The 16,079-nt window shown below is 45.8% G+C and overlaps 1 protein-coding gene across 7 annotated transcripts in view; it reads left to right on the plus strand.

Annotated features, from left to right (window-relative positions):
* The window catches only part of CPLANE1 (ciliogenesis and planar polarity effector complex subunit 1), a 154,217-nt gene that overhangs the window by 84,775 nt on the left and 53,363 nt on the right, over positions 1–16,079 (plus strand). For all 7 annotated transcript variants that reach the window (XM_068250647.1, XM_068250680.1, XM_068250697.1 and 4 more), the window contains 6 exons: positions 1,267–1,554; positions 3,880–4,608; positions 7,638–7,804; positions 7,912–8,032; positions 10,201–10,258; positions 13,489–13,620. In XM_068250647.1, coding sequence (XP_068106748.1) covers positions 1,267–1,554; positions 3,880–4,608; positions 7,638–7,804; positions 7,912–8,032; positions 10,201–10,258; positions 13,489–13,620 — 1,495 coding nt within the window. The remainder of the gene's footprint in view (positions 1–1,266; positions 1,555–3,879; positions 4,609–7,637; positions 7,805–7,911; positions 8,033–10,200; positions 10,259–13,488; positions 13,621–16,079) is intronic.

Here is a 16,079-nt window from a genome sequence, read left to right on the forward strand (position 1 = left end):
TATAAAGACCTGGCTCTGGGTTTTTTCTTTTTTTTTGGGGGGGGGGGGGGGGGGGGTGCTATTTATTACTGTCAATAGCATTTTTAGATTTGAATGCTTTTTAGTGGTTGTGCAGTGCTGGTGCTTTTCTCCTCACATCTGATGTCCAGGGCGCTCTTCACCACCACTCTTCATAGTTTGTCAATCCTTTCAGTAGCCCCAATAGGCTGGCAGTCAGTAGGGAGGTTTTGTTTCAGCAGAGAAATCATTTTCATGGGGAAAGGGATTCCTCTGAAGAATAGTAACCTGGATGTTGGGGGTTGGTGCCTATAACCTGCGCTTACAGGGATATCTTTATTGTTATATGTTAAGAACCAGCAGTCTCTGGCCCAAAAACGTTGCTCCCATCACTGAAACCCACTTGCTCTGCCGTCGCTATGACAGCAGAGCTCGGTGAGCTGATCAGGAGCTGATTTGTCTGACCCTGTGAAAACTGTGAGCCAATGAGAATGCAAATCCAGTGAAGAAATCGACTACAGATTTTTACACAATGGTAGATATGCACACACATTACACATCATTGAAAGACAAAAAGAGGGTAGATTGGAAAAATAGTGTTCCGTAGTCAAGGCGTCATAAAGCTGAATGCCCACCAATAAACCTTAGAAGATGCATCGGGGGATACGCGGTGACAAGCGATTGTTCCCCATTCCATCTTCTGCAATCGCTTACTGTGGGAAGATGTGACGGGTGCAAACATGAATTCGACGATCGTGGTAATTAGTGTGGGGATCGGAACGACCGTCCATGATGGAATCTGTCATGACAATCATTCAAAGTGAACGTTTGTCGCAGGTAGTTTGACCGAATTTAGCTGTTACGCGATATTGTGCAAACAGTAATTTGTCGCAAAAATCTTCTGGTGGATACTTACCTTTAGTGAGAGATTATGCTTGCCTGAAGAGGTGAGTTTTTAGGTTGTGACAAAAAAGGGTAAGTGTGGGCGAGTGGTGGATGTGTTGAGAGAGGGAGTTCCAGAGGAGGAGGAAGGATCGAGAGAAATCTTGTAAGAGTGAGTGAGAAGAGGTGGCCAGAGAGAAAGACAGGAGAATATTGTTAGTAGAGCGGAGATTGCGTGTAGGATGGTACCTGGAAATAAGTTTATTTGAATAAGAAGGAGCTAGGTTGTAGAGAGCTTTGTAGGCAAGAGTAATTATAAAGAACTAGTAGTTAAATGGCTCTATTAATAACTTTATTTAATTTGTTTGTATTCTAATTATCTTTTAGCTTCAGCAAATCAACTTCATGAGCTTAATGCAGGTGGTGGGCTCCTCCTTTGCTGCCCTACCGGCCATACAGCACATCATGCAGCAAACTGCACAGTTGTCGGGAAACTCCATGACGGGACAGGCTCCGCCTCCACTGCAGATGACCATTCCAGCCCCACAGGGCAGTGCCAATCCTTCATTGCAGACCCCTCCTCCTCACCAGAGGCCTGACCTGGCACAAGCATCCAACTTGTGGACTGGTGCAGCTCCAGTCACTGCCCCTAACCCAGACACAACCAATCTACAGGTATGTACAAACACAGTATCAGTTATTTGCCAGTATTGTATTATTTTATTCTCTGTTTAAATATATCTCACTTAAGAGCAGAAGGTTAAAAGAAAAGTTCCTCCTCTATTCACAGGCAGAACATAATATACTGTATATGTATATACTTGTGCTTCAAGATGGCCTGATTTGAAGTGTGTGTGTGTGTGTGTGTGTGTGTGTGTGTGTGTGTGTGTGTGTGTGTGTGTGTGTGTGTGTGTGTGTGTGTGTGTGTGTGTGTGTGTGTGTGTGTTTCACCAGCCACAAGGGGAGGTGGAGTTAGGTGTGTGTGTATTGTTTTTTTTTACCAGCCACTTGGGAAGGGGAGGTGGAGTTAGAGGTGTGTGTGTGTGTTTGCACATGTTTGCATGTGTATTTATTAACTGATGGTATACTTTCTTTGTAACTACAGGTAGTCCCTGGTTAAAGAACTAGATGGGGACTGTAGCTTAGTTCTTAAAGGAGTCATCAGGGAAAATAATGTAAAATGAGTGCTACTTACTGGGGGCTTCCTCCAGCTCCATGCTCCCAGGATGTCCCTCGCCGCAGCTCTCCCCACAGCCGTTCGCCGCAGGTCCATCCCGGTCACTGGCGATGACGTCAAGTCGCTCTGTACTGCGCCTGTGCGAGCGGCGCTGTCAATCACCGCCACGTGGGCCGGAGCGGTCGCTCTGACTTCATCGCCGAGGGACGTCCTGGGAGCTTGGAGCTGGAGGAAGCCCCCGGTAAGTAGCACTCATTTTACATTATTTTCCCTGATGACTCCTTTAAAGGGGCACTATGGCGAAAAACTGTAAAATTTTAAAATACCTATGTGAAAACATAGACAAATGGGAAGTACATTTTTTTCCAGAGTAAAATGAGCCATAATTGACTTTTCTCCTATGTTGCTGTCACTTACAGTAGGTAGTAGAAATCTGACAGAAACAACATAGGGGATTCTCAGCGAGGCTTTTATTCTTTATGAAGATATTCCCTAAAAAGGATTTATACAAAGATGCTGGCCAGCTTCCCTGTTTGCTACTCAGTTTTTTGGCCAGAGCAACTGCCATTCAATAAGGGCTTTTAGAATCCTTGAGAATCCCCCATGAAGAGATGGACTAGCCCCAAATCTGTTGCTTCTGTGAGATTTTTACCACCTACTGTAAGTGACAGCAACATAGAAGAAAACTAATTTATGGCTCATTTTACTCTGGGAAAAAAAATGTATTTCTTATTTGCACATATTTGAAATGTTAAAATTTTTCGCCATAGTGCCCCTTCAACCTGAATCCATTCTTAAGTGAGAACACTGTGCCATATGTATCTCCTCTGTGCCACCTCTGCCCCCACGGTGTCATTTTGTGTCTCCTGTACCTCCTCTGTGCCTTCAGTGTCCCCCTCTGTGCCACCTCTGTTCCCTCTGCATCCCTTTCTGTTTACACCTCTGCCAACACGGTGTCCCCCTACCACCTCTGCCCCCCTGTCCCCCTTTGTGCCTATTTCTATCGCCCTTTGTGCCTCTTTCTATCGCCCTTTGTGCCTCCTTTTTTCGCTTACACAAAGTTTCATGTAAAATTTTGCACTTATGATTATACGAAATTACGATTTTGAAATTGAATTGATTTCTGGTAACCCTACAAACTTCCAGAGGGTCTCATTGCTGAACCACAGGTTTGCTTTACAACATATTAAATTATGTATAGAGAACTCAGAACTCCCTATATAGTATAGTATCCATTGGCTGCTGATAGTGGTCTGACCTATTTACTAAGCTACCTTGATATGTGTAATATGTGATTTTTATAGTGTATATGCTTTAGCACTTTAGGCACTTAGCACTTTGGTTACCCCTGACGAAGCTTCCAATTAAGGAAACGAAACATGTAGGGTTGTGTGTGGGGTTGTTAATATACATGCATTGTGAGTTTGGAGGAGAGTCTGACAGACAAATGACCTTTATCCCCAACCCAATGTATCACTTTTTGCTCTAAGGGGTAGTATAATCTGTTCAAATTATCTATTTTAACCCGACTTTATTAAAAGTTACGCTTTATTAACATTAACCAATCTCCGAATAAGGTTTATCTAGTTTTTTTTCGTATTGCAAATCAGGTGTGTTTTTTTCTAGTATAGTATGCCGCAGCAAAATGTTTAAAAAACTTTTTTTTTACATTTTTAAAATCCATTTTCTCAAAAAATACAAGGTCTTTTTGAAACTTTTTTTAACGTCCCATTTTTGGGATGTTCCTAAATCGGACAGTTGGAAGTCAGGGACTACCTGTATTAGTTATAGCTAATGCTGTATTGCATGTTTTGTTTCTACAGAGACTCCCTGAGATCACTATACCTCCAAATCAATCTACTGATGGTGGAAGAATTCCTTCAAATTTAGGATTATTAAGTGCCGCTCCTGGCCAAACTCCTCTGCCTTTAATTACCCCTTCAGTATCACAACCAAAGATTCCGAATCTGAACCCACCTCCAGTATCAAGTAACATCAGTGGTCTTCCACTGCTTAAGCTGCACACATCGCCCACCCTGATGCCACTGAATCTATTAGCTGGAACACAGACTGAACATCACTCCAGAGCTAAAGAGCGCCCCCTGCCTAGAGAAGCATGGGGGCAATCTACTCCTCTGATCATGCCAACCAGCCACGGAACGCAGCCTCCATCTTACATTGGCCTCTCTAGGGCATCCATCAGTAATGCAGAGGAGGCTACAAGATGGGCGGAGCCTGTGGTTAAAGGACGCTCAAGGCATTCAGCTGGTCACATGTCAAAGCTGGGCGACCACACACAGCAACCATTCCTAAGACTGGAAGAGAAGAAACACAAAGCTCAAACCAGTTTACTTAGAGTGCCGCTGAACAACGCAGGAATGCCTTTGCTCCGCCTTCATGCTGAGCCATCACTGCTGCTCCCAGCCATGCCACTTCCCAACTTTCCAGTATCACTGGCGCCACCTAATGGAGGGAAGACTGATGGTCACCTAATGGAGGGGAGACCAGCATCATTTACTCTGCTGAAAGTGAACTTTCCTCAGGCAATTCAGGTAAATAACACACTGCGTCAGATCATGGCTGTTACTATGCCGAACACTGTAGTGCACGGCTGCGGGCATCAGCTCATCCTTAAAGTGGGATGAAACTGTATATAATTATTTTTTAACTATTTACACTAAAAAACCCCATTATCCAGCACCAACAAGGATCGGCTGATGCCGGATAAGTGTAATTTCTGGTTGCTTGAGAGTCGATGTTTAAAATAGGCCTAGCTAATACAGCACTATACCCCACATTGTATACTTACCATAACATTGTATTAATGGTGAAATACAGTCAGGGGTGTAACTAGAACTCACTGGGCCCCCCTGCAAAACTTTGGATGCCCCTCCCCACCCACCCCCCGATAAAAACAGCAGTGAAGCACTGCACGCATTTCCTCTTTCAATTACATTAGCTTATGTGATAAAGCAGGCATGGTTTCACAAATACAGAGACACATGGGCCCATATGCAATTAACCTTTTCTCCTGAGTTTTCTCCTAGGAGATATTTGTCAAGTTCTTTTTAAAATAACTTCTCCGCACTTTGCATTAGAGAAGTACCAAAAAGTAGATGAAAATGTACTATGAAAATTATTTCAAGCATTTTCTCACTTGCTGGGGGTTTAAAAGGCCTTTTATGACAAGGTGTGAAAATATAACCTAGGAGAAAAGTAATGATAAAAAGTGAATTGCATATGGGCCATGGTGTGCACAAAACGCATACAGAAAACTGACAGATGAGTGTGCTCCCAACCTCAGCTTATTACACTCACTCTGTCCATCTCTGATGGAGCAAAAACGGGCTCTGCAGACTTCTCTAGCATCACCACAGTATAGAGCACTTGGAGAGTGGTAGAGATGTTGGGGGTTGGGCGCTGTACACAAGAGCCTGCTGCACACTGAAAAGGGACTGTCTAAAAATCTTTGTCTACAAAACTTTATATGATTACTTGTTAGTGGCTGAGCAGATGCAGTCATTAGAACAATTATGCAAAGGGCAGAAAGTTTTCTTTTTTTTTCTCTCTTAGTTGTCAGTCTCTCAGGACAGGGAAAAGAAACTTCTCTCCCCACTGGGCCCTCCTGCGGCTGCATCCCTTGCAGGGTCTATTGTTACGCCACTGAATACAGTAATTAAAAACAAATTAGGACACAGGACAGACTTAAGCTGGCCACTAACGGTCCAATTTCTAGCGAAAAATCGTTTGAGCGATCATAAATTCTGATCGGATTGGTTGTAAATAATCTCCATTGGTGGACACAATCGATTATGAACGAGTGAAAAAAATGTCGCCTGAATGAATTTTCGTCGAACGAAAATTTGGATTTTCTTGGTGGTCGAGATAGATAGGAAGCAATGATTGGTTCGTTGATGGTGTAGTGAACGATTTTTCGTCCGATCAGAATTTCTGATCGCTCGAACGATTTTTCGCTAGAAATTGGACCGTTAGTGGCCAGCTTTAGAGAACCTCCAGGCTTGCTAAAGAAAACAAACACTTAACCGAGGCTTCCTCCAGCCCCGGCATCTTCTATGTCCCACGCCGCAGCTCTGCTCTTTTTTTTTTTTTTTTTTTTTTTTAATTCTTTAGCGAGTCTGGACATTCCCTTAACCACTTTGTCCTCCTTGACGTATAAAAACGTCAAGGAGGACAGGCGCGCTCCCGCGGCCGATCGCGCGCGTGCACGCGCACTCCCGGCCGCGGATTCGGTAGCCACGGAATCAATGTATCGGACTATGGAGCCCGATCATTGATTCCTCTCCCCCGCTGAAAAAGCGACAGCTTCTCTCGGAAGCTTCGCTCTTTCTGAAGCGGTGTCCCTCTAAGCGTACATTGTACGCTTAGAGTGACGTCATGTAAAAAAAAATCGAGATTGCCATCTTGTGGCCAAAAAGTAAATCTACAAGTAAATGCCCAAAAACATTACAATACACCAAAATTTCCCCAAATAAAACACTTTTATATCCCACCCTCCCAAAAATGCCCACATAAAATGTTTAATAAAAAAAAAACAAAAAAAACATTACTATAAAAAAAAACAACACATAAATATTTACCTAAGGGTCTAAACTTTTTAAATATCTATGTAAAGATGAAATATTTCTCTCTATTTTTTTTTTTTATAAGCTTGTAAATAGTGATGAATGCAAAACGGAAAAAATGCTCTTTTATTTTAAATAAAAAAATATTGTCGCGATACATTGTGATAGGGACATAATTTAAATGGTGAAATAACCGTGACAAATGGGCAATAACAATACGTGGGTTTTAATTATGGAGGCATGTATTATTTGAAAACTATAATGGCCGAAAACTGACAAATAATGAATTCTTCCTGTTAAAATGCATTTACAGTAAAGTGGCTCTTACCAAAATGTACACCCCAAAGAAAGCATAATTGGTGGCGGAAAAAACAAGATATAGATCAGTTCATTGTGATAAGTAGTGATAAAGTTATAGGCTAATGAATGGGAGGTGAACATTGCTCGGATGCATAAGCTGAAAACGACTGAGATGTTAAGTGGTTAATGTAACAGAGGTTTGTTACTGTATACAAAGGTGTAAGAGTAGATAGATATATCCTGCAAGGCCGGGATTTTTTTCTGGTTGTTTGAGACTTCTGGTTAACTGAGTTCTGGATAAAGAGGGTTTTACGGTTTTTGGTATCCTCACAATAAATGTTCCGCTGTGTCCAAAGCCCGACACTATGATAAATATTAAATCCAGAAATTGTCGCCCTGTGTGTGTGTGTGGGGGGGGGGAGGTGCGCATGGGCTTATCGCAGCTTCTGTGGCCCAGTGTCTGCCACCGTTTTCCTGCTATTGCGCCCATTGTATGAGTCTTGGTCGGTACGGTCGGCGCCATCTGTGCATGCGCAGTATGTCCGTAGGTTATGTCCATAGGGATTGCTGACTGCAAACCGAAGTGGGAAATCATTTTTAAATTTAAAAATGACTTTAATGCTCCTGATATGTATCATGACGACTACTTTTGAATCTGAGTGAAATTTCACTTTAAACATAGTGTATTCTCTTCTCAGAGTCTGGAGATCAGCCCCGCCCCCAGACTCATACCCCTGCAGAACCTGATAGCGTATGAGCGTGATGTGGCACAGAGAGGCCAGCCAGCAGAGGGCAGTATGCAGCTTCTGAAAGCCAACATCCAGCCTTTTGAAGAAGTTGTGACTCCTGGAGACAGCATTAAGAGGTACACGCAGCAGAAGATGAAGCATTCGGTTTCTAGAGCATTCTGCAGTTGGCTGTGATGAGTTACAGACTCTTCTTTTCTTTTTCTTCCCTCTGTTCCTGTTTTAGACAAAAGAGACGCATACAGCAAGAGAAAGGGGAGAAGAAAGAGAAGAAATCATCTGTTACGTTTCGTCCTGAAGAGTCTATCATCATACCTAATAACTTTGATGAGGTTGAGCGAGCCGAGGTTAGTGGCAGGGCCGGATTTACCATAAGGCATTGTACAGGCGCCTGATGATGAAAAGGCAGCTTACTCCCCTCCCCCAGTGCCTCCCTCCCTCCTTCCCTATAGAGAGTCCCAAGCAGAGCGTAATGAGGTTACTCCTCAAGGTCTTGGCATTCCACTAACGAGATCTCCCTTAAATAGGGGGCACTACTAGCTACTTAATACTGAGGGTACCGCTGGCTACCTAATACTAAGGGACATCCGTAGCTACCTATGACAGGCAAGGGAAGTAAGGGAGAAGTGACAGCAAACGCATGCGGTGCGGTTTGGTGTGGTTTGCAGGTTCATGAAGGGCGGTGTCTAGGGTGCCAGGACATCTGTGCCTATAGGCTCCTGTGATGTAAATCCAGGCCTGGTTAATGGTGATGTTATTTGAGCTCCACAGCCATTGTATCTCTAAAACTGACCCTTTTTTTGTTATGTTATGTTAAGACTTTGTCACATACTGCTGGATCAAGGCTTAAAGTAAACCTGAGACTCTTCCAGCCCCGGTAAAGTCTGTGACTGAGCTTGTCGGGGACTACTGCGTATGGATGTGCCCCCCTATTGCACTGCTGTCGCCAGGAGCGTTCTGCACAAGCAGGGCTGTGGAGTCGGTACGAAAATCTTCCGACTCCTCAGTTTCTGAAACCACGGCTCCAACTCCGACTCCGGGTACCCAAAATTGTTCAGACTCCGACTCCTCGACTCCGACTCCTTAGTCTAATACTTAACAGGGCTGTGGATTTTGTACAAAAATCATGCGACTCCGACTCCCGACTCCGACTCCTCAGTTTATGAAACCACGACTCCGACTCCGGGTGCCCAAAATTGCCCCAACTCCGACTCCTTGACTCCGACTCCGACTCCACAGCCCTGTGCACAAGCACAGTTAGTTATGACTGTAACCGGGCTTCTGGGCATAATCGTCAGTCACTTGAGCAGTGGCCCGCAACCTAGCTGGATCGTGGACTTCACTGCGGCTCAACGGATGCACTGGACCAACACAGAAGGAAATACCAGACTGACTACAGGGGGCTGGAGGAAGCCCCAGGTAAGTATGAATCCTTTGTTTCAAATATCTCAAGTATACTTTAACACTTTATTTGCAGGTGAGAGGTCTGATTTCCCGGTACACAATGGTTTGGGCTAATCGGCATGCACACGTTAGACAGACCGGAAAACTTACTGATAAGAAATTTTAACTATAAAACACTTTCCTAGCAGAAAATGGCTTCTGAGAGCAAGAAAGAGATACAAATGGGAATTTCTTATCAGTGAGGGTCACGCTGTAGTCACTTCCTGTCTGAGTCAGCCACTTATATACCTGATATTTAACTCTTTTCAGGCAGAGAAAGAAACAAAGGAACACTGCATAGTTATTTGTGTGCTAGGCACTGTACATCATGTCACATGTCACTTCGGGTACCCTTTAAGAAAGGAAGGCAATCTCCAACTGCCTGCTCACTCCCAGTCAGTCTGAACCTATGGTCACATGGACATGCAAGGGCAGAGTGATTGTTCTGTCAACTGAAGATACACCTTCCTCCTGCTGACTGACAGCCTATCATCACTGTCTTTAGTTGGGAAGCATAGCAAAAATGGTCCTTTAGTTATTTTGTAAAAATTCCTATTTTTTTTTCTTTTTCAAAAATCTTTATGCATAATTTTAAAATTCAGTGAAAATACAAATTCCCTCTATGACCTTTCTATATATGGAAATCATCTCGCCATTTACCCTGGCTGTAGCTGGGGTAGATTTGCCAGTCAGTTGCTGTACGAGACAAGTAATGTTATTAAGCACCTGAACAGAAAATGGTAACTGGGTGTGTCTACAGGGGGACAGCTACTACTAAGTGCTGATGGAGATTAAGTGTGACATTTACCAAATGGTGCACCAATGTTCTGACTTGTTTTCAGTCATGTTATATCTGGGGTATTATTGCTGGACGCTGACTACAAGGTAGTCTATTAATATTGATGTACAGGATGGTCTTTGTATTCATAAGCCATGTTTTCACTTTTTCAATGAAGGCTTTTAGCTTGATGCTTGAATAGATTGCAGACTAATCTGTACATCTATTTTGTTTCTTAATGCTGAATTTTTTGAAGAAAGCAGGAAATAAATCAGAACTTTTTTTCCTCTCTAGAAAGAACTTAATGATGAGCCAAACTTAAAGGAGAGTAATGAATTTGTCATTCCACCAGGTGAGTGAATGTTAATGTTGCTGGTTGACTTTATACACTTGCAAGGCCTCTGTTTTCCTTTTTATATTGTCAGAACGTGTTAATCTAGATGAGAGTGGCCGGTTGTGCCGACAGGAGGTGACCACCTTGAGAGAAAGTCCTCTGCTGGCCACTCTACTGATATAAGTACTAAATATAAACTGACAGTGATGAGGCAGATCTATCATAACCAGCGCAAAGAGAACTAAACTGGAGCAGAACTGATGGTAAGAATGTAGCAGATGACACAAATGTTTTTGATTGGTGACTTTGAGCAGCTGCTCCACTTCTACATCCATCTTGCACCGGATTTGCTCCAATTCTACTTGTGCTGGTTTGTATAAATCTACCATATTTTTCGGACTATAAGACGCTCCTGACCAGGGCCGGATTTACCATAAGGCACTGTAGGCATGTGCCTACAGGCGCCTGATGATGGAAAGGCGGCTTACTCCACCCCCAGAGCGCCTCCCTCCTTTCCTATGCACAGTCTTAATGAGTGAATATGAGAGGTTACTTACCCTGCTCTCGGCATTCTACTGCTGAGTTTTCCATTCAGTCAGGTGCAAATCTAGCTACTTAGTACTGAGGTTCCTCTAGCTACCTAATATTTGGAGGCACCTCTAGCTACTTAATATTGAGGGTACTTCTGGCTACCTAATACTAAGGGACACCTGTAGCTACGTATAACAGGCAAGGGAAATAAGGGAGAAGTGACAGCTGGGCCAGCCAGCACACTTGAGGTGTGTGATTTGTAGATTCATGGGATTCATTCCTTCTGTTTCTCCGCTGCTCCGAGAAGCGTACATATGTGCACACTACGGCTCCGTCTTCCAGACAGGAGCGGCCAGTCACATGGGGTGCTGCAACTAGACACGCCAATCACCGCCACTCTGCTTGTTAACTAGAGCCAATGGTCTTGGAGGCCGGACCATGGCTTCGTCATTGGGGCCAATCATTGGCCTCAATGGTGGAGCCATCAGCATATGATTGTTCCATAAATGTTCACTGGTTCGCAGATGCAGCAGTATGAGGGGGTCTTGCTTGCCTCGTTCTGTTCTGCCTTGACTTGGGCAGAGTTATGGGGGGAGAAACCCGGAGCAGTGCTTTTCAGCGCTGCTAGATTTGGGCGCAGCCAGCGCCGCCATAGACTGTAATGGGAATCAGTCTATAGCGGCGCTCAGTGAGTAACGTCGGTGCCGTCAGACGACGGAGCCGAAGTTGCTTAAAAAACACAATAATTCAGCCTCCAGCAATCGCTGGAAGCCGAATTATTTCATTCCCCCACTATCCATGGCGGCCTGGAGGGGGAATAGTAATTAAATAGGCCCGGACTTGTGCAGAAGCAGGATCAGCCATATACCGCTGTATCCTGCGGCCAAGTCTACTGGCGCCGATTTCAAATGTACTCAAGAAACCTGACCTCTCTCCTACATAAAGCTCTTGGCTTTTTGAATAAATACTGAGAACCCTATGAAGCAGTTACAGTGCATATAAAGCCAGCAGTTACCACATCATTGTCCTATGACTGCATCCTCCAGAGAAAGGGGCTGTGCATAATAGATAAACATTAGCACAGACAGAGAGGCGTCAAACCTCCCTCATTTGCATTGTTGATCTCAATTGTTGAGTGTGAATTACTTTCTTTTACTACTGGACAAAACATAAAGCTAAAGCTGGCCATACACTGGCCCGATTTGCGCCCGTTTCGACAGCAGATTCGATCACTGGGATCGAATCTGCTGCCAATCGTTCACGCTACACGCCGAATTTCGATCCATTTCGTCCGATCCCGTCGATCGTGCCGTGCGGAAAATAACCGTCGATCGCCCGCGGGTAAAGAGCGCATCGCTAGCGGCGTTTGAGTGCCCGACGACCGACGCAATAGAGCCCGCATACATTACCTGCTCCGCCGGCGCGACTCCAGTCTCCCGGTCACCGCTGCTCTGTCTGCGCTCTGGTCTCCAGGTCCGGCATGCCTCACTTCTTCTAGCCCGGCAGGAAGTTTAAACAGTAGAGCGCCCTCTACTGTTTAAACTTCCTGCCGGGCTAGAAGAAGTGAGGCATGCCGGACCTGGAGACCAGAGCGCAGACAGAGCAGCGGTGACCGGGGGACTGGAGTCGCGCCGGCGGAGCAGGTAATGTATGCGGGCGGGCGGGGGCAGCAGCAGCAGCACCACCACAACAGATTGTGAACGGTTTCAGGCTGAAATCGGTTCGCAATCTGTTTGCAGTAAAGGCAGCCATACGATCCCTCTCTGATCAGATTCGATCAGAGAGGGATCTATCTGTTGGTCGAATCTGATGGCAAATCGACCAGTGTATGGCCACCTTAACAAATTCCACCCAGGCTTGTGGTTAGTTGCTTGTTTGATTACAGAAGATGAGGAACGAGTGTACAGATATTAGTCTGCAGGCACAAACAGGCTGTACAAAGACTGGAGAGGAGGAGGGCTTTCACATAATGGCCATAAATACAGCTTTAAAACTTCTGCTACGATGAAGAAAAAGAACAGCAAGCATCTGATTGGCTGTGATGAGCAAATCTACTCACGTTTTCCTTTTTGTCATGGTCTCGGTTGCATAATCGTGACCATTGCGGCAGACTTGCAAGGTCTGAATGCAAACCTAATGTAAGAGTGAACAGAGGCGCCAGCAGGATAAAAGGTTCTAAAAGGCTTAAAGTATACACAGTATAGTCTCAAGGTCACGAATAGCGCCTCTGTGTGTTCGTGATCTTGAGACTATACTGTGTACTCCTATCAGTTTATTGCCTGAGGAAGCGGGAACATACCAGTGAACCGCATTGCACTGTTTTGGAGTATATTATTAAACCTGTTGTCATAAAACTGACGGTATCTTGTCTGCTTCGGGGAGGCGAGTCCACCACCGCCTCCTGAGGGATTTTAAGCCTTTTAGAACCTTTTATCCTGCTGGCGCCTCTGTTCACTCTTACATTACCAATATCCACCCCTGGTGGAGGGGTTTATCCCCATTTTTCCTCATCTACAGAGAGCGACTTTTAATCCTGAGTGAGGACAGGTCTAATCTCCTCACCTGCCTATACAGTGGTTGCCTATGCGGTAACCCACGTTTGTGAGTATATACACTATATACTTTTCATTTCCAACCCCTTGTTTTGCATACTGCACTATATTGGGCTTTTGGTATTTCTTTTGTCTTTATTAATGCAAACCTGTTATCTCTTTTAGGCTCATTTGAATCGGCATTGTCGGACCCAATCCCGGCACCTCTGCTTCCCACTATGGCGGAGTTACATTATTTGGCATCCTTAACGAAGAACCCGCCTGAAGTTCAGGATGCCAGCACCAGCACCGGCCCAGGTAATGGCACATGCTACACTGATAGGTGAATGTGTGTATTAACCACTTGAGGACCCACCCTTTACCCCCCCTTAAGGACCAGCGCTGGTTTGATTGATCTGTGCTGGGTGGGCTCTGCAGCCCCCAGCACAGATCAGGGTGCAGGCAGGGAGATCAGATTGCCCCCCTTTTTTCCCCCCTATGGGGATGATGTGCTGGGGGGGTCTGATCTCTCCTGCCTGCTGTGGGTGGCGGGGGGGGGCACCTCAAAGCCCCCCTCCGCGGCGACATTCTCCCCCCTCCCTCTCCTACCTGCTCCCCCGGGAGATCTGGGCTGCACAGGACGCTATCCGTCCTGTGCAGCCAGTGACAGGACGTCCCCTGTCACATGGCGGCGATCCCCAGCCGCTGATTGGCCGGGGATCGCCGATCTGCCTTACGGCGCTGCTGCGCAGCAGCGCCGTACAAATGTAAACAAAGCGGATTATTTCCGCTTGTGTTTACATCTAGCCTGCGAGCCGCCATCGGCGGCCCGCAGGCTATTCACGGAGCCCCCCGCCGTGATTTGACAGGAAGCAGCCGCTCGTACGAGCGGCTGCTTCCTGATTAATTAGGCTGCAGCTGGCGACGCAGTACTGCGTCGCTGGTCCTGCAGCTGCCACTTTGCCGACGCACGTTATGAGTGTGCGGTCGGCAAGTGGTTAAAGGGAACCTGAAGTGAGGGATATATGGAGGCTGACATTTATTGAATTTTTATCAATGCACATTGCCTGGCTGTCCTGCTGATCCTCTGCCTCTCATTCTTTTAACCATATATTCTAAGCAAGCATGCAGCAGATCAGACTTTTCTGACAAAAAATAGGTGCATGTTTGTTTCTAGTGCGATTCAGACACTGCTGCAGCCAAATAGATCAGCAGGGCTGCCAAGCAACTGGTATTGTTTAACAGGAAATCATAGCAACCTCCATGTAGCTCTTGCTTAAAGAGAACCTGTAACAAAAAAAAAATTCCCCTGGGGGCTACTCGCCTCGGGAGGGGTAAGCCTCAGGGTCCCAATGAGGCTTCCCCCATCCCTGTAGCTGCAGTCAATCCAGCGCTGGCTCCCCCGAAGCGTCCCGCAATACTGGCTCGACAAGCCTGACAAGGCTTTATATATTTACCTCTCCTGGCTCCAGTGGGGGCGCTGTTGCGGCTCTCAGCACAGAGATCGGCGGATATGTCGCTATGGCGACGATGTAAGCAAAACAAGGAAGGCCACTCATTGCGGCCTTCCTTGTTTATTCTGGGCGCCGGAGGCGATCGGAAGAACGCCTCCGGAGCGCCCTCTAGTGGGCTTTCATGCAGCCAACTTTCAGTTGGCTGCATGAAATAGTTTTTTTTTAATTTAAAAAAAACCCTCCCGCAGCCGCCCTGGCAATCTTAATAGAACGCCAGGGTGGTTAAGCTCTTTCTCAGGTGTAGGAACCCTTACATCTCTCCTCCATATCACCATAGGAACTAGACACACTTCTCATAACTGTTAGCGCTGCTAGCCCGCGATCACGATTTTTAACTAAAATTTTGCGATTCTGTGAGATTTGCACTTGTGATTCCTGTTCAATAGAACGAGAATCGCAGAGCAATCGCCCCCGAAACGCTGCATGCAGATGAATCAAAATCGCAACTGCTGCAGTGTGAAGGTATCCATAGGGATACATTACTAGCAGCGCTTTGCTGATTGCCGGGGATCAGCAAAGCGTTGAAGAATCGCCCGAGTGTGGACCAGCCCTAACCCTTCACATGCCCAAAATCATTAGCGAAGTCCATGATTATCCAGCAGGGTAACAAGACCATGTGAGAATGTTAACCGCAGTGCCTATGGCGACTCCCGATAGTGCAGTGTTCTCCCCAGGCTCTTTTAGCCGGGTGCTCCACCCGGCTAGTTTTGGTGAGCACCCGGCTGTCATCGGCTCACCTCCTCCTCTGCTGTAAGCAGAGTTGCTCACAGAAGCACCGGCCCTGCATTAACATCTCGCCCCTCCTGGATACTTTTTCATGCCACCCGGCTGGAAAAAATTTCTGTGGAGAACACTGTAGTGTATCCCCTGAAGACATTTTTTTCTGAGGAGACCTTGTGCCAAGTGTGGAGCACAGAATTGCACATCCTTCCTGTTACAGATCGTAAAAACATCTAGTCTTTTGATCCATTGAACTTCACATTGTAGCAGTACCTTATGCCTTGACTTGACCTGTAATTTTTGGATGCCCAACCTTCTCTCGTTGCTCCATGGACTGTTGTAAACATTGTTGGCAGTGGCCTGAAGTCACCATAGGCATAGCGGGTACACAGGTATGCAGGACACATTGCATCTTTCTCTCATGACCAGCTTTGCGTGTCAGCAATTTGTGCATAGTACCTCTTCTATTTGATGGGCTCAGATCAATTAGCCTTCTCTTCTGCTGTGTATCAGTCAGGGCCCGTTTCCACCTGTACGGTGCAA

Source organism: Hyperolius riggenbachi, chromosome 1, assembly GCF_040937935.1.
Source record: "Hyperolius riggenbachi isolate aHypRig1 chromosome 1, aHypRig1.pri, whole genome shotgun sequence".
NCBI classification, from domain to species: Eukaryota; Metazoa; Chordata; class Amphibia; order Anura; family Hyperoliidae; genus Hyperolius; species Hyperolius riggenbachi.